General features: G+C 39.3%; 2 protein-coding genes across 2 annotated transcripts; both read left to right on the top strand.

The window, feature by feature from the left end:
- Positions 1 to 3,218: 3,218 nt before the first annotated feature.
- xkr8.3 (XK related 8, tandem duplicate 3) lies at positions 3,219 to 9,891 on the top strand. Its single transcript, XM_087786465.1, has 3 exons — positions 3,219 to 3,856; positions 5,081 to 5,268; positions 7,505 to 9,891. Exons 1-3 carry the CDS (start codon positions 3,525 to 3,527, stop codon positions 8,227 to 8,229), a joined length of 1,245 nt encoding a protein of 414 aa, XP_087642591.1. The 5' UTR covers positions 3,219 to 3,524; the 3' UTR covers positions 8,230 to 9,891.
- Positions 9,892 to 10,812: 921 nt separating this feature from the next.
- On the top strand, positions 10,813 to 16,140 carry LOC148083290 (XK-related protein 8-like). The gene is made up of 3 exons (XM_087785700.1): positions 10,813 to 11,139; positions 13,330 to 13,517; positions 14,481 to 16,140. The coding sequence occupies exons 1-3, from the start codon at positions 10,862 to 10,864 to the stop codon at positions 15,272 to 15,274; spliced, it is 1,260 nt and encodes a 419-aa protein (XP_087641826.1). The 5' UTR covers positions 10,813 to 10,861; the 3' UTR covers positions 15,275 to 16,140.
- Positions 16,141 to 16,490: the final 350 nt, after the last annotated feature.

The following is a 16,490-nucleotide window of genomic DNA, read 5'->3' as shown; positions in this document are numbered from 1 at the left end:
TGTTAACCAAGATAAGTAGAACAAATATGAATAAAATAGTTTCTACATTATCGTATGTATAATAAATATAAAAAGATTAATATCCAACATTATTTTCATTTAAAATGTATACATCGTTTGCAATAAAATTAAAAAACAATCGTGGAATATGGAGTCTCTGGAAAATGTCTGTATGTTAAACGAGATATGTGTGAAATAAATAAATAAAAAATAATTTCTAATAGTTATATGTACAAAAGATATTATAAGCTTTACATCCAACAGTATTTATAAACTTCTATATCTTGTGTTGTGTTTACAAAACTAGCAATACAAGTTGTGTTTTTTATACGTATAAATTGTTTCTAATTTTTAGAATTTATTTTCGTGATAACCAAAGTATGTTTCACCAAATAAATCTTTTATTTAAATAGTACATTATTATATGTATAATACATATAAGATTAAAATCCAACATTATTTTCCTTTTAAACACCTTTACCTTTTCAACTGAAATTGGAAAACGTTTGTGGAATATACACTTAGAAATTTCCTTATTTTTGAAAGAAAAGCACTGTTTTTTTAAACAGTGCTTTAAACTAATCTAAGTTTAAACTAATCTATACATTGCTAATGTGGTAAATGACTATTCTAGCTGCAAATGTCTGTTTTTTGGTGCAATATCTACATAGGTGTATAGAGGCCCATTTCCAGCAACTATCACTCCAGTGTTCTAATGGTACAATGTGTTTGCTCATTGGGTCAGAAGGCTAATGGATGATTAGAAAACCCTTGTGCAATTATGTTAGCACTCTGAAAACAGTTTAGCTGGTTAGAGAAGCTATACAACTGACTTTCCTTTTGAGCTGGTTGAGTATCTGGAGCATCACATTTGTGGGGACGATTAAACGCTCAAAATGGCCAGAAAAAGAGAACTTTCATGTGAAACTCGACAGTCTATTCTTGTTCTTAGAAATGAAGGCTATTCCATGCGAGAAATTGCCAAGAAACTGAAGATTTCCTACAACGGTGTGTACTACTCCCTTCAGAGAACAGCACAAACAGGCTCTAACCAGAGTAGAAAGAGAAGTGGGAGGCCCCGCTGCACAACTCAGCAAGAAGATAAGTACATTAGAGTCTCTAGTTTGAGAAATAGACGCCTAACAGGTCCTCAACTGGCAGCTCTTAAAATAGTACCCGCAAAACGCCAGTGTCAACATCTACAGTGAAGAGGCGACTCCGGGATGCTGGCCTTCAGGGCAGAGTGGCAAAGAAAAAGCCATATCTGAGACTGGCCAATAAAAGAAAAAGATTAATATGGGCAAAAGAACACAGACATTGGACAGAGGAAGATTGGAAAAAAGTGTTATGGACAGACGAATCGAAGTTTGAGGTGTTTGGATCACATAGAAGAACATTTGTGAGACGCAGAACAACTGAAAAGATGCTGGAAGAGTGCCTGACGCCATCTGTCAAGCATTGTGGGGTAACGTGATGGTCTGGGGTTGCTTTGGTGCTGGTAAGGTGGGAGATTTGTTCAGGGTTAAAGGGATTCTAAATAAGGAAGGCTATCACTCCATTTTGCAACGCCATGCCATACCCTGTGGACAGCGCTTGATTGGAGCCAATTTCATCCTACAACAGGACAATGACCCAAAGCACACCTCCAAGTTGTGCAAGAACCATTTAGAGAAGAAGCAGGCAGCTGGTATTCTATCTGTAATGGAGTGGCCAGCGCAGTCACCAGATCTAAACCCCATTGAGCTGTTGTGGGAGCAGCTTGACCGTATGGTACGCAAGAAGTGCCCATCCAGCCAATCCAACTTGTGGGAGGGGCTTCTAGAAGCATGGGGTGAAATTTCTCCTGATTACCTCAACAAATTAACAGCTAGAATGCCCAAGGTCTGCAATGCTGTAATTGCTGCAAACAGAGGATTCTTTGACGAAAGCAAAGTTTGAAGGAAAAAAAATATTATTTCAAATAAAAATCATTATTTCTAACCTTGTCAATGTCTTGACTATATTTTCTATTCATTTTACAACTCATGGTGGTAAATAAGTGTGACTTTTCATGGAAAACACAAAATTTTCTGGGTGACCCCAAACTTTTGAACGGTAGTGTAAGTCGATAAATTATTTCAGAAGTGTTAACCAAGATAAGTAGAAAAATAATTAATGAAAATAGTTTCTAATATTACATTATTGTATGTTTAATAAATAACAAGATTAATATCCAACATTATTTTCATTTAAAATCCATACATCTTTTGCACAAATATTTAAAAACAATCGTGGAATATCCCTGGAAAGTGTTAGTTTGTTAACCGAGATATGTGTATATAAATTAATCAAAAATTATTTATAATAGTAAATAATTATATGTATAATAGATATTATAAGGTTCACATCCAACAGTATTTATAAACTTCTATATCTTTTGTTGTGTTTAAAAAACTAGCAATACAATGTTTTATTTTTTATACGGATGAATAGTACATTATTAAATGTATAATAGATATTATAAGATTAAAATCCAACATTATTTTCCTTTTAAACAACTTTATCTTTTCAACTGAAATTTGAAAACGCTTGTGGAATAAAAGTCGATTAATTATTTCAGTATGTTAACCAAGATACGTAGGAAAAAAAATAGTTTCTAATACTACATTATTGTATGTATAATAAATATAAAAAGATTAACATCCAACATTATTTCCCCTTTAAACACCTTTTCTTTCTAACTGAAATTGGAAAACGTTTGTGGAATATAAGTCTATAAATAATTTCAGTATGTTAACCAAGATAAGTAGAAAAATAATGAATGAAAATAGTTTTTAATAATACATTATTGTATGTATAATAAATATGACTTTATAATCCAACATTATTTTCATTTAAAATGTATACATCTTTTGCACTATTATTTAAAAACAATCGTGGAATATTCCTGGAAATCTTAACCGAGATATGTGTACATAAATTGATCAAAAAATATTTATAATAGTAAATAATTATATGTATAATAGATATTAGTAGATTTACATCCAACAGTATTTATAAACTTCTATATCTTTTGCTAAAACTAGCTATACATTTTTTTTTTATAATGACGATTTATTTCCAATGTCTGTGATAAAAACAAATAAAACGTGTAAAACTTTATACAGATTTATTTTTTAAAAAAAAACATGATTGATTTATTTCTACAGTCTCTCTTCACGTCACTAGTAACTGGTCCTGCGGGCGAGGGGCGGGGCCTGAAGCGCGGGGCGGGGCTTGAAGCGCCTGTTTGTCTCGCGCGTGTCACGTAAGTTCTGCTATTTTTTAAAACTTCCCCGAAAAAACTCACCACAGTTTCCTCTTAAATGAAGTGTTTCCACTAAATCAAAACATGGACCAGTGAGTTCACGGGGTCCCGCCGCCGCCATGAAGCGACTCACCTCACGGGTCAGGAAACGCCGAGTCGCGTTGGAGGGAAAAACTAACGGGAAGCTCGTTAGCCGCGTTAGCTTCAGCAGCAACAGGTAGTCCCTGAACGCACCACCATGGAGTGCGCGAACCTCTCCAGGTACTCCTGGGTGGACTTCGCCTTCTCGGTGATCGGCGTGTGCACCTTCCTGATCGACTGGGGTTCGGACGTGTGGGTCGCCACCGAGTTCTACGTCCGCGGGAACCTGCTGTGGTTCGGGGCGATGGTCGGCCTGATGGTGGCGTCGTCCGTGGTGGTCCAGATGTTCAGCTGGTTCTGGTTCAAGTACGACCGCCAGCTGCCCGGGTTCTGGGCTCAGCGAGGGGAGCAGCAAGGCTCGGTTCTGTTCGGGGACAAAGTCAAGCTGTCGTGCGTCCTGCACGTGTTTCAGCTGGGATTCTTGTGCAGGTACTGAGTTGTTTAGAGTGTTTTCAAAACTTTTTTTTTTAACCATTAAAAAAAAAAAAGTATTTATTATTAGTTTTCTTAAACATAAAACTTGAACATTTTATAATTAAAACTTATATATATATATCTATATATATTCTGGTACATTTTAATCCGAGTTTATTTATTAATAAAAAACTTGTATTTATTATTAGTTTTCTTAAACGTAAAATGAGACGTATTGTAATAAATACTTTGTATTCTGGTACATTTTAATCTGAGTTTATTAATAATTAAAAAAAAACGTGTATTTTTATTAGTTTCCTTAAACGTAAAATGAGTCATATTATAATAAATATTTTATATTCTGGTACATTTTAATCTGAGTTTATTAATAATAAAAAAAACATATTTTTATTAGTTTCCTTAAACGTAAAATTAGTCGTATTATAATAAATACTTTATATTCTGGTACATTTTAATCTGAGTTTATTAATAATAAAAAAAACTTGTATTTTTATTAGTTTCTTTAAACGTAAAATTAGTCATATTATAATAAATACTTTATATTCTGGTACATTTTAAATTGACTTTAGAATAAGAATGCAAGGCCCAGGGGCCAAATTTTGGCCAGGCAAGTAACTTCCATGGACCACTGGAGGGTTGTCTCAACATTAAAGTAATTTAATTTAATTTTTTTTAAACTCAAAAAGATTTCAGTGTTTAAGATAAGATAAGGAACAGATATTCTAAATGTCAACAACTACTACAGACCTGAATGTAAGTGGCCCTCATGAGGTCAAACTTCATGTGAAAGCTATTGTTTTATTTTGTATTTAAATATTTGAAACATTTCTAACCATAATATCCAAAAACACGAAAAATACTTTAAACCCAGAAAACAGTTTAAATTAAAAAAAAGAAGTGTTGAAACCATTTTGTTTTATTGAAACAACTTTAAATAGAAATTAATAATAAAGAAACAAAACTACTTTCATAGATTATATTTCAATTATTTCCGTTTTGTCTTTTTGTATAAAACCCTCAACAAGCAAATTCCTTTTCAGTTCCTCAGTTTTTCTCGAAATGAAAGTGTCTGTATAATTAAATAAAAGTTACTAATCTATCGTACACCAGCAGCGTCGTAGGTCGTCATAGCAACGTGAACATCTGTACAGATGTTTCCCTCGCTAACAATGGCCGACACGTCGTTCACAACTTCCTGCCGTGTCCGTGTCCTCGCAGGCACATCTCCGCCATCCGTCAGGGCTTCAAGGTGTGGTGGCGGAAAGAGGAGGGCTCGGAGTACGCCGTGTACCTGACCCACGACCTGAGCATGCTGAGGCTCATCGAGACCTTCTGCGAGAGCGCCCCCCAGCTGACCCTGATGATCTACGTCATGCTGCAAACCAACAGAGCCCGGACGGTTCAGTGTGAGTCTGTCGAGCCCCGAGTTTAGTGAGTCATTTAGTGGGTGTGTTTAAGAATCTGGAGACACCAGACATGTCACGATACAGGTGCAACAATACGATATATAGTGGAACTGTAGTAACAAGGATATATTTGTAGTATTGTCCAGTACTTGACTCTGGTGTTGCAGAATTTACAGACCACATGACTCTTGACGAAGTCGTAACTGCTTTCATTTGTTTTAAAACCAAAATATGTCCAAACATCAGCTTTAAAAGCTACTGGAGTCACTGTATCCTCTTGTTCTCAGTCATCGTGGGGATCTCTGAGGGTTTTTATTGTTTCTTTAGCTGCGGAGGACATAATGACTGCTGCCATCTAGTGGCCGGAATTTTAATTGCAACACAAACATGAACCAATGCTGTGAATATTTTAATTGTTAATATAAAACGTAATAGTAGAAGTGTTTATATGTAAAAATCCGTCGATATAAGACATATCACATGGTCAATGATACGATATAGTGTGATAATGTAGTATCAAGGATATATTTGTAGTATTGTCGAGTACTTTACTCTGGTGTTGCAGTATTCACAGACCACATGACTCTTGACGAAGTCGTAACTGTTTTCATTCGTTTTGAAACCAAAATATGTCCAAACATCAGCTTTAAAAGCTGCTGCAGTCACTGTATCCTCTTGTCCTCAGTCATCGCAGGATTTAATTGTACCTCTTACTATGAAGAACGTAATAACTGCTGCCATCTAGAGGCCGGAAGTTTAATTGCAACATGAACCATGAACAAATGCGATACATATTAGCATTTTAATTGTAAATCAAATATCGAATTATTTATACACACTTTATTGAAATATAAACAATAAAATAACTGATATAAACTATAATAAAAAAGTTAATTTGAAAGCGATCAAAGTGCTTTTGTACAGTTGTTTTTTTTTAAGTTGTTAAATAAGTTGCTCCAAACAATATAATACAAAAAAAAAATTGGTTGAAAGAACTTTTTTTGATAAAATAATAAGAAAAAAAACGAATACTTTTGAATATCGATACAGTATTGTGAAAAAAACGTCATATTTGACTTGTATATTATATATATATTTTGTTAAATCCCTAGATCAGGGGTCGGGAACCTGTGGCTCTTTTGATGATTGCATCTGGCTCGCAGATTTCGGCTTTTCAGATAAAACATAAAATATTATCACTTGTTTCAGGGGTGGACAATACGTTGATCGACCGGTCGATCGCGAAGCTGTTGCGAGTAGATCGCGTGATTTAATAAAATATGATATAAGAAAATAGTAAAGAGAGCTCTGATTGGCTGCTGTGCATGTCAATCAAATGGTTATTGCAGCCAATCAGAGCTCCTGCCTCTTCCACTGAACGCACGGAAAAGATCATATGAATCGAGAATAAAAAGAGCAAAACGTGCGACAGTCATTTTACGCAATTCAGAAAAACGATATAGAATTATAAGCTTGTTTTTCTTAAATAATATATTGAACAAAATAATGCGCGTTTGATCGCTTCAGGTTCTTCTCTAGAGTCACAGAAACATGACGTCAGGTCCATCAAAGTTAAGCTGCAGGTTTCAATGAAAGCGCAACAAATGCTGGTTTTCCTTTTGTGATCGCGTTCTTAAAACACACTTGCATTAATACACCATCACATGATGACTATTTGTAAATTAACTTTATCTCACGAATATAATAAGAATACGCAGAAACACAAACACGTTAAACAGGTGCAGGTGAGACACATTCTAATGACGTCAGAGACGATCAGACAAAGCGATGATGATGTGAAGTTACTGATGAACAGTTTTATTCTCGTTAAACTTCATCTGAAATTTAATTAATCCACTTGTGTGATTCATATCAGACATGTTTAAAATTAACAAATATAAACTGTTAGTTTGAATTCATGTTTTCATTTGTTTTTGTTTTTTCATGAACACAGAAATGGAGAAATTTTAGTCTTGAGCTTCATTTAAATATGATGGACATATTGAAATGGAGGCATGGAAAGGGATGAACCCGTCTGAATTCTTTGTTGATTTTGATGAACAAAGGAAAAGGGCTTGAATTCGTGTCAAGCACAGATTCTTACATCTGAATATTATTTATATGGCTCTCACTGAAATAAATTTCCAAATATTTTGCTTTCATGGCTCTCTGAGTCAAAAAGGTTCCCGACCCCTGGTCTAGATCAATGTGTTGACTTTGTTTTGTTTCCCCGCAGTCGTGAGCATCGCGGCGTCCACCACCTCCATCGCCTGGATGGTGCTGGACTACCATCGCTCCCTGCGCTCCTTCCTCCCCGACAAGGCCAAGCAGGGCTGGGCCGCCTCGCTCATCTACTTCCTGTGGAACCTGCTGCTCATCTCCCCCCGGGTGGTGTCGCTGGCCCTGTTCGCCTCCGTCCTGCAGGGCTACATCGCCGTCCACTGCCTGCTGGTCTGGTCGGTGTTCGTCATGTGGGTGTGGCGCCAGAGGACGGAGTTCATGGACACGGTGACCGGCGAGTGGCTCTACCGCGCCACCGTCGGCCTCATCTGGTACTTCAGCTGGTTCAACGTGGCCGAGGGCCGAACCCGGGGCCGCAGCGTCATCTACCACGCCCTCATCACCGTCGACAGCGGGATCCTGCTCGCCACCTGGTGGTCGTACCGCGACCCGGAGCTGAGCGAGCCGTACGCCCTGGCCCTGGTCATCGCGCTCCCTCTCATCTACCTCCTGGGGTTGCTCTTCAAAACCCTCTACTACTGCTGCTTCCACCCCAAGCTCTGGCGGCCCCCCAAGAGGGACCCGGACCGGCCCCTAGATCATCCGGACGCGGAAGTTTCCTTCAGGAACGTTTCCATCCAGGACGGCGTCGCCTCTTCCAAAGCGTTCCTCAACAAACGAATGGCTCAGAGCGCCTCGCATTTCTACTCGCTGCAGTCGGACGCCGAAAACCACTTGTAGATCCTTGTAGGTCCAGACTGTCTCCTGTAGGTCTGTGGGATGTGTTGAAACTGTGCCTTCAAGGGTGACTCAGGTTTGACTTAAGCTATTCGTTAATCCCAGTTTTGAACTCGACGTTCACTTTAATAGTTAAGATGTACGTTACACTTTATTTCACTAACATAAACCAGTCGGCCACATCATTATGACCACCTGGTCGCCACGCCAACACGCTTTAAAATATATGAAGAAACATGACATTTTAGAGCGTGTCGCCACCATTTTAAATTTGTTATGCACAGGAGATGATTGTACCGTATGTTTCTATTGAATAACTTTCCAACATTAATTTTAGAATCGACTGTTTTCGCAGCATCATCAACAAGCTATTTTTGGACAATGGCTTTGGTAGCAAATTCTCTCCAACTGTGTGAGGTTATTTTTAACTTGAGCAATGTGGCACGAAGCAAGAAATGTTGCCTTCAGGGTCGCCTTTCACAGACCAGGGTGACAACGTGCCTAAATAAACAAAACGGTACTAAAATTCATACAAAAACTTTAAAATTGAGTTTTAAGGATCGGTGAAATGTGAGTTCTCCTACTAGAGCAGGGCAGAATTCTCGCTGCAGAGTTTTGTATGAACTACTTTGCTACACGCTACTTGGTAAGGCCCCCACTTGTTTTCATAATGTAGCTTTGATTATAAAGTTAAGAAAGAATTATATATACAAGAAAATGTTACTTAAAATTGGACAAAAATGGTCAAAATTCACACAGAAACCACACATAAATCCATAAAACATTAAACGACAAACTATAAGGTTTTAAAAAAAATAAAAATCAGGATCAAAGACGTTCAGAAAAAACTGCTGAATGACTTCCAAGCCTCTACAGGAATTGACCCGTAGGTGCCCCCCGCCCCCCCGTCCCCGTCCGGTTGACTTTGAGACCCCTGGTTAAAGAATTAATATTTTGTCCTGCAATAAAAAAATAATATCTTTGGCCACTCAAATTTTTATTTAACAAAAATAATATTGTCACAATATGAGGATAACAATGTTCAATATGGCCCTCGAGTAAGAGGAGAGGTTCTCACTAAGGGGGCCTCAGCAGGACATAAAGATCCGATTACTAGTTAACTTTAGATTTTTAAAACCTCCTTTAAAAACTGTATTCGTTCAAAGGTCACTAGGAGCCAACATGCGTCACCGTTAGCTTATGCGTGGTTGTTAGCATGCATTAGCATTCACTGGTTATGTCAGCAAAACTCTAGCTAAGAATTTGTTGAATATGCCAGAACCTCTCGGTTGCCATGGTGACAAGATGTCATCGACATCAGTGGTCATAATGTTGTGGCCGATCAGTAAACGCATGAAAACAAACTATATTCAGGGAAAATGTGAATATTTATATTTCATTTTGTGTTTTGAATGTAGCGACTGAAGCGTCTTCCTCTGATGAAGTTCCTCTTAAACAAGTGGAAAATAAAAGTTGTATTTTACCTCTTTAGATAATGAAGATCTAATGTTATATTTCAATACACTTTGTGTACTTTTGTACACTTTTTTGAAGTCCATTGTTACAATCATTGATCCGTGACGCCTTTATCTGCTGCTCTTTTCATAAACAATTGTATCCAAATATTGTTACACTGCTCTGTTTCCGTTGACATTTCACAATAAATAAAACACTTTTCTGTCATCATTGTGTTGTAAAAATCTTTGTATTAAATAAATAGATATAAAACGAGGCATTATTGTCTCATGTGAGGAGGTGATGTTATTTTTAAGTTAATTTTAAATCTTAAAAATATCTGGTAACATTTATTAATTTATTTTAAATAAGAATTTACTGATTGACATTTAATCACAATTGAATTCAATATTTTTTATATTGAAAGGTTGGATTTGTTTTTGTTAATTGGAAAATAAATGTTCTAAATTAAATATTTATTTATTCATAGATTTTTTAATTCTAAAATAATCTAAAATACATACTTAAGATGTATTTTAGATTACCCTGGTCTGGAAAAGCGCTATACAAATAAAAATTACTTAATTACTTACAGCGGGGAAATTCACTTGTGCAGTAGAACAAAAAACATTTTATTGGAAATAGAATAATGAACTCTTTATATATTAAAAAAAAGGTAAATACAATCAAGTCTTTAAATTATATTATTCGAAAAAGAAATCTTTCAATATAGAAATTATGGTATTCAATTATTAGATTAAACATTTTTTTTTTCCTTTCTTATAGAAATTGTTGAGTTCAATGATTTAAAAAAAAAAAAATTCTATCAGTTATTGTGGCGTTTGTCGAGTAGTTCTCAGATTTAATTCAAAACATATTTAAAAAGTCTTGGTTTTCACTTGTATTAAGCGAGTGGGAAACCCGGGGTAACCACGGTTCTACGAATGCCCGGCTGGAGGGCCTCGCATCATCATGATCTAGAACCCCTTATGGTCCGATTAACAACCGTTCAAACGCATTGAACAGCCATGAATCAAACCAGACAAAACTCCGCTCAGAAAGTTCCAGAGAAGAATTTCCAGCAGCACCTGTGAAGGGTTAACAGTTCAATGGTTGCGTCACATTCTCTGAGCGTCTTCTTTATTTTCGTTTTCACACATTACGAGAAGAAACTTAAACCATGGCTCGGTTTTTAAAGAGAGACTTCATACTTTCTGCCTTTGGTCTGTTTCTCATCGTCGGTGACATCGGGTCCGACATTTACACGGCCGTTAACTTCCTCCTAGAGAAGGACTACTGGAGCTTAGGAATCCTGCTATTCATTCTTCTGGGCTCGTCGGTGCTGGTCCATACCTTCAGCTGGCTCTGGTCCAAGACTGATTTCCAAAACATCGAAAAAGTCTTGAGTCTCCGGCAGCTGGCTGTTCTTCATATCTTCCAGCTGGACGTCTTCTACAGGTGGGTCCACTTTTATAATCTTTTCTGATGAATCATCAACGGGATCCTCCATGTAACTGGACCTTTAGCACTTCATATCTCTCAAGAACGTTAGGAAAGCTCCGAGATGTACTTCTTCTTTTAGGTTATGCGCAGATATAGGGTAAGGAAGCTACATGTGATGGCAGTTAAGAGGGTCTGGAAATAGTGTACAATTCCATTTTCATTGGAGTTGTTTTTTTATAGAACCATATCCAGAGTTGAATGCAGTCCAATCGTACGTACGATGCCCTCACTTATAGCATACTGTAGACAAAACTGTGTCTACGACTTCAGTGGTCAGCGTTGTTACCATGGGAACGCCAGTCCAGAACAATTAAAAACAAAAAAAAAAAACCCTACAGATAGACATCACAGGATGTCTGTCTGTAGGGTTTCTTTATTTTGAAATACCACTAGATGGCGCTCCAAGTATGATTGAGTTAGTAGATCAGAACCAACGATTATAAAGTAGAGAGTGACATCTAGTGGCCTTTCAAAATGAAGACACTGTATCATGATACCTCATCAACCGTTTCATGAATAGAATAGAATAGAAAAGCTTTATTCATCCCCAGAGGGGAAACACACTTTTACAACAGCGCAGTTTAAAAAAATAAAGTGCAAGGAAAAAAATAAAAATAAAAGAGATAATACAAAATAAAATAAAAAAGATCTTAAAAATATACAATTATTTACAAAATTAGAAATTTAACACTATTAACAAAATACAATAGAATAAAATAAAATAAAAATGAAAACAAAAAAGTAAAGTAAAAAATAAAATAAAACACACGAGAGGAAAAACACACTACGGATTAGCATCAGGATATTTAAAGTAGAGAGTTAAATATCCTGACACCAGTTGGGATGAAGGACCTTCTATAACGCTCCGTCCTATACTGGGGGTGCCTGAGCCACTGAAGGAGCTGCTCCTCCACGGTCAGGTGCAGTGGGTGGAGAGTGTTGTCCCTGATGAAGGGTAGTCTGGAGAGTGTCCTCCTCTCTCCCACCTCCTCCACCGAGTCCAGCGAGCGGCCCAGGACAGAGCCGGCCCTCGTGACCAGCCTGTTCAGTCTCTTCCTCTCCCGGTCCGTGCTGCCTGCTCCCCAGCAGACCACAGCGTAGTGGATAGCAGAGGCTACCACAGAGTCATAAAAGGTCCTTAGAAGTGGTCTGCACACTCCGAAGGACCTCAGTCTCCCCAGGAGGTGGAGGCGACTTCGGTCCTTCTTGTACACGGCGTTGATGTGTGTGGACCAGTTCAGTTTATTGTTGAGGTGAACACCCAGGTATTTGAAGCTGTCCACCAGCTCAATGTCCGAGCCCTGGATGCTCACCGGTTGATGTGGTGGGGACTTTTTCCTGAAGTCAATCACCATCTCCCTTGTCTTACCGGTGTTTAAGCAAAGGTAGTTGCTCTCACACCAGTCAACAAAGTCCTTGATGACTGACCTATACTCCAGCTCGCCCCCCCCAGACACGCAGCCCACAATGGCCGAGTCGTCAGAAAACTTCTGGAGGTGACAGCTGCTGGAGTCATAGGTAAAGTCCGCCGTGTAGAGGGAAAAAAGGAAAGGTGACAGCACTGTCCCTTGAGGCACCCCGGTGCTGCAGATGGTCAGCTCAGACCTGCAGTCCTGCAGCCTCACATACTGCGGCCTGTTGGTGAGGTAGTCCATCGTCCATGCTGCCAGCTGTGTCCCAACTCCTGCGTCCTCCATCTTCTTCCTTAGCAGCGCCGGCTGGATGGTGTTGAAAGCACTTGAGAAGTCAAAAAACATGACTCTCACAGTGCTACCGGCGGCTTCCAGATGAGTCAGTGCCCGGTGCTGCAGGTAGATGACGGCGTCATCCACCCCCATCTTTGGCCTGTAGGCGAACTGCAGCGGATCCAACGCAGAGCTCACCGTCGTGCGTAGCTCGCGGAGTACCAGCCTCTCCAAGGTCTTCATCAGATCGACAGAGCGACTGGTCTGAAGTGGCTTGGTTCCTTCGGGTGCACCGCCTTGGGAACCGGAACCACACAGGAGGTCTTCCACTGGACCGGGAGCCTCAACACATCACTTCAAAAAAACATTATAATGTATCCCCTAAGAAAGGCTACACACAGGGAGATTCAATGTCGGGAACCTTCAACTGATTCAACCTTCAACTCTTCTTACTTTTCAGGAGAGGTACCATTGTCAAGATGTTCTTCCACTTCACTCACATGAGCAGCAATGAGAAGCAACTTGCAAGGTTCTTGCAACATGACATTGGACTTCTGGCGTTGTTCGAGGCCTATTCGGAGAGCTGTCCTCAACTGGTCCTAATGCTGACCATCTATCTGCGTCGTGGTCAGCTAGGCACGAGTACTGGTAATGGATGATCACTACGACTGGTTCACTTTTCCCAATCTTCTGTCTTTGACGAATCACCTTTGTGTTCAACACAACAAGATCAGACAGACTGAGGCAGCAGCCAAACTCTGGTGATTGCTCCTGATGATGAGATTCCAGGGTTGAGTCAGTACTTGGGTGACTTAAGTCAGTCTGTCAAACTGAGCCTGAGAAACCTGGGTGTTGTATTTGATAAATACATGTCTCTAGTTCAACACTGCAGGAAACTGACCATAAACTGTTTCCTTCAACTGAAAAAAATCTCTAAACTTAGGAAAATATTGTCGGAACATGATCTGGAGCTTGTAATCCATGCGTTTGTTTCTTCTCGCCTAGACTATTGTAACAGTTTGTTTTCATGTCTTAACAAGAAGGATCTGTCTCGCCTGCAGTTGATTCAGAACTCTGCAGCGAGAATTCTGAACCGCTCTAGTAGAAGAACTCACATTTCTCCGATCCTTAAAACTCTTCACTGGCTTCCAGTTTCTTTCAGGATCAACTTTAAAATTCTGGTTCTTACTTTCAGATCTATTCATGGTCAGACTACACCTTACATCAGTGATCTGATCCAGCCTTACACCCCAGCTTGGGCTCTGAGGTCTGTGGATCAGAATCTACTGATGGTTCCTGAACACGGTTCAGGACCAGAGGAGAGAAATCCTTCCAGGCTGTTGCTCCTAAGCTTTGGAACGATCTTCCTCTCTTTGCGCTTAATGGAGTCTACTGACTCCTTTAAGAAACATCTTAAGACGTTTTTATTTGTTCAGGCTTTTCCTTGATTTTCTGGAACTCCTGTTGTGTTATCAGTGTTATCTTGACCTTTAAAGTATATACTTTATCGAGTATTGTTTTCATTGTTTAAGCGCTTTGTGACCCTGGTCTGGAAAAGCGCTGTACAAATAAAAATGACTTACTTACTATACAAACCCCTTTTTTTTCCAGCTCTGAAGTTGGCCTTCTCCGTCTTCACCACAGCTTTTGGTGTGACCTTATTTCACCGATGTCTGCGCAACTTCCAGCCTGAAAAGAAACAACAGTCGATTCCATCTTCGATCGTCTACCTCATCTGGAACTTCTTCCTCATCGCCTCACGCATCTCGTCCCTCGCCTTGTTCGCCTCAGTGTTTCGCTGCTACATCGTGACACACTTCCTCTGCTGGTGGTTGGTGTTTTTCGTCGTAGCCTGCCGTCTGAAGACCAGCCTGATGGACACACCTGCAGGGGAGTGTCTTTACCGATCAACTGTGGCTCTAATTTGGTACTTCAACTGGTTCAACGTGGTCGAAGGACGGACCAGGCTGGAAGCTACTGTATATCAAATCCTCAGGCTGGTGGACAACCTGGTCTTGTGCGTCATCGTGGGCTGGAAATGGTTCTCCCCCCTGCAATATTTCAGCAGCCAACACTTCGTTCTCACAGTTTGTGTTGTGGTTTGTAACATACTTGGGCTGATAATTATGATGATCTACTACACGTATTGCCATCCTAACCACTTCAAAAAAACAGAGCAAGAAGAGGAACAGGAGAGCACTCGTGATCCATCACTTACAGAAGAGGATTCCAATAGAGTGGCCTTGAGCCTGCAGTTAAGGTCCAGTGTTCTGTCAGACGAGGAGGCTCCCAGCAGAGTCGCCTTGAGCGGCGAGACACGAAGCATGAACCGCAGCATGAACACGCCACAAATTGAACTGCGTAATAAAAGGATGCTTGCACAGGCCAAAATATTTTACAGTTGACAAGGTTGATAGACCTGGGTAGAAAAATTTTGAAAAGTTCTGAAGTTTGTTTCAGTCAATCCAAACAATGGAACAGACATTTAATTTGTGTTTTCAAAAGTGTCATCTTCACCCAAATAAATGTTGTTTAATTGAAATATAAGATGTTTAAAGATTCAAACCGTCGCCCAGTTGCATCATTTCCCTCCTGAATTTCGTTTGCTAAGGAATAGTTTTGACCTCTGGAATGCAAACTACTTTTTTTTTTTTTAAATGGAAATATTGAAGCAACATCAGCCAGGAAGTTAAAGCTCGGCGCAAATGTGTCTTCCAAATGGACGTCGATTTAAAGGCTAAGACAAAGTTACTAAAAGCACGGATATCAGAAGAAACGGATCAAAACTGTACTATAAGAAGCTAGAAGGTGTTGAGAATGAATTAAACTTCTCAATCTACAAACTACAATTTTGGTTACTAATAGGTACAGAGTAGTAACGGTACAGTAGAGGTCCTCTAAAACTATGGCGGCCTCAGGTGGACATAAGAAAATTATTCGCCAATGCAGACCTGTATGATCTCAACAAGTCAAGAGGCATCCTTATCTAAATGACCCAGCTGAGGTCGATTGGGAAGGAAGTTCTGTTTCTCTGGTGAACTTTGAGCTGCTTTTTTAGTTTCAGTTTAATTCGCTCAGAACACCGAGTTGTGAAACTTCAAACATGTCTGTGACTAAGGACCGCGTCATGGCCATAGTGGCTCTTGTTTTAAAGCTTTGTGACATCGGGTCCGACATTTACACGGCCGTTAGCTTCCTCCTAGACGAGGACTACTGGAGCTTAGGAATCCTGCTGGGCTCGTCGGTGCTTCACCCAAATGTATGTTGTAATTAAAAGCTGTTCAAATATCCAAACCTGCAGTTCGTTGCCTCATTTCTGTTATGGTTTTGACCTTCTCCAGAGGAGAGAAATCCTTCCAGACTGTTGCTCCTAAGCTTTGGAACGATCTTCCTCTGTGTTTGATGATCTACTGACTCCTTCAGGAAACATATCAAGACATTTTTATTTGTGCTTAAAAAGTGTTATTTGTAAAGCGCCTTTCGAGACCAGGGTCACAAAGCACTTGAGCAATCAAACTCAAAACACAGTTAGAAATAGATACACATTTGAAAAACTCTAAAAGGCCAAGAGAATATAAGACAAAAACAGGAGTCCTAGAAAATCACTGAAAGGCCTGAACA

Source organism: Callionymus lyra, chromosome 3 (genome assembly GCF_982586985.1).
Source record: "Callionymus lyra chromosome 3, fCalLyr1.hap1.1, whole genome shotgun sequence".
Lineage (NCBI taxonomy): Eukaryota > Metazoa > Chordata > Actinopteri > Syngnathiformes > Callionymidae > Callionymus > Callionymus lyra.
The sequence above is the reverse complement of the archived record's forward strand: the minus strand, read 5'-3'. Positions and strand labels throughout refer to the sequence as shown.

Excerpts from the sequence above, each read along its gene's own strand:
- xkr8.3 (XM_087786465.1), top strand. The coding sequence starts at position 3,525 with ATGGAGTGCGCGAACCTCTCCAGGTACTCCTGGGTGGACTTCGCCTTC. Across the intron at positions 3,857-5,080 it reads CAGCTGGGATTCTTGTGCAG|GCACATCTCCGCCATCCGTC; the intron begins GTACTGAGTTGT and ends GTGTCCTCGCAG. Across the intron at positions 5,269-7,504 it reads CAGAGCCCGGACGGTTCAGT|TCGTGAGCATCGCGGCGTCC; the intron begins GTGAGTCTGTCG and ends GTTTCCCCGCAG.
- LOC148083290 (XM_087785700.1), top strand. The coding sequence starts at position 10,862 with ATGGCTCGGTTTTTAAAGAGAGACTTCATACTTTCTGCCTTTGGTCTG. Across the intron at positions 11,140-13,329 it reads CAGCTGGACGTCTTCTACAG|GAGAGGTACCATTGTCAAGA; the intron begins GTGGGTCCACTT and ends CTTACTTTTCAG. Across the intron at positions 13,518-14,480 it reads TCAGCTAGGCACGAGTACTG|CTCTGAAGTTGGCCTTCTCC; the intron begins GTAATGGATGAT and ends TTTTTTTTCCAG.